This window comes from Egretta garzetta, unplaced genomic scaffold, assembly GCF_000687185.1.
Source record: "Egretta garzetta isolate BGI_Z169 unplaced genomic scaffold, ASM68718v1 scaffold71, whole genome shotgun sequence".
Lineage (NCBI taxonomy): Eukaryota > Metazoa > Chordata > Aves > Pelecaniformes > Ardeidae > Egretta > Egretta garzetta.
This window is the reverse complement of record NW_009258618.1, coordinates 134,689-134,947: the sequence shown is the minus strand read 5'-3', so window position 1 is coordinate 134,947 and position 259 is coordinate 134,689. Positions and strand designations below refer to the sequence as shown.

General features: G+C 69.5%; 1 protein-coding gene across 1 annotated transcript in view; it reads right to left on the bottom strand.

Annotated features, from left to right (window-relative positions):
* The window catches only part of MLST8 (MTOR associated protein, LST8 homolog), a 5,089-nt gene extending 4,837 nt beyond the window's left edge, over positions 1 to 252 (bottom strand). The window contains exons 1-2 of the mRNA XM_035903549.1: positions 220 to 252; positions 7 to 109 (exon numbers count right to left, since the gene is read on the bottom strand). Of these exons, the coding sequence (XP_035759442.1) occupies positions 7 to 109; positions 220 to 235 (119 nt within the window). The 5' untranslated portion in view covers positions 236 to 252. The remainder of the gene's footprint in view (positions 1 to 6; positions 110 to 219) is intronic.
* Between the last annotated feature and the right edge of the window lie 7 nt (positions 253 to 259).

Genomic DNA, 259 nt, shown 5'->3' with positions numbered 1-259 from the left:
CCGTCCTCGTGGAAGCCCACGGAGGTGATGTTCTTGCTCACGCCATCGTAGTTAATGACGGGGTTGGGGTTGTTGGAATTGAGGTCGTACATGCGGATGTGCTGGTAGCCTGCAGCAACGAGTGGGCAGGGGATGACCGACGTCCCCCCGCCCGTGCCCAGAGTCGCCCGTGCCCGGTGTCACCCGTGCCCGGGGCGGCGGGGGGCCGGGCAGGCTCACCTGCGGCCGCGCTCATGCCGCGGGCCGGGGGGATCCCCAC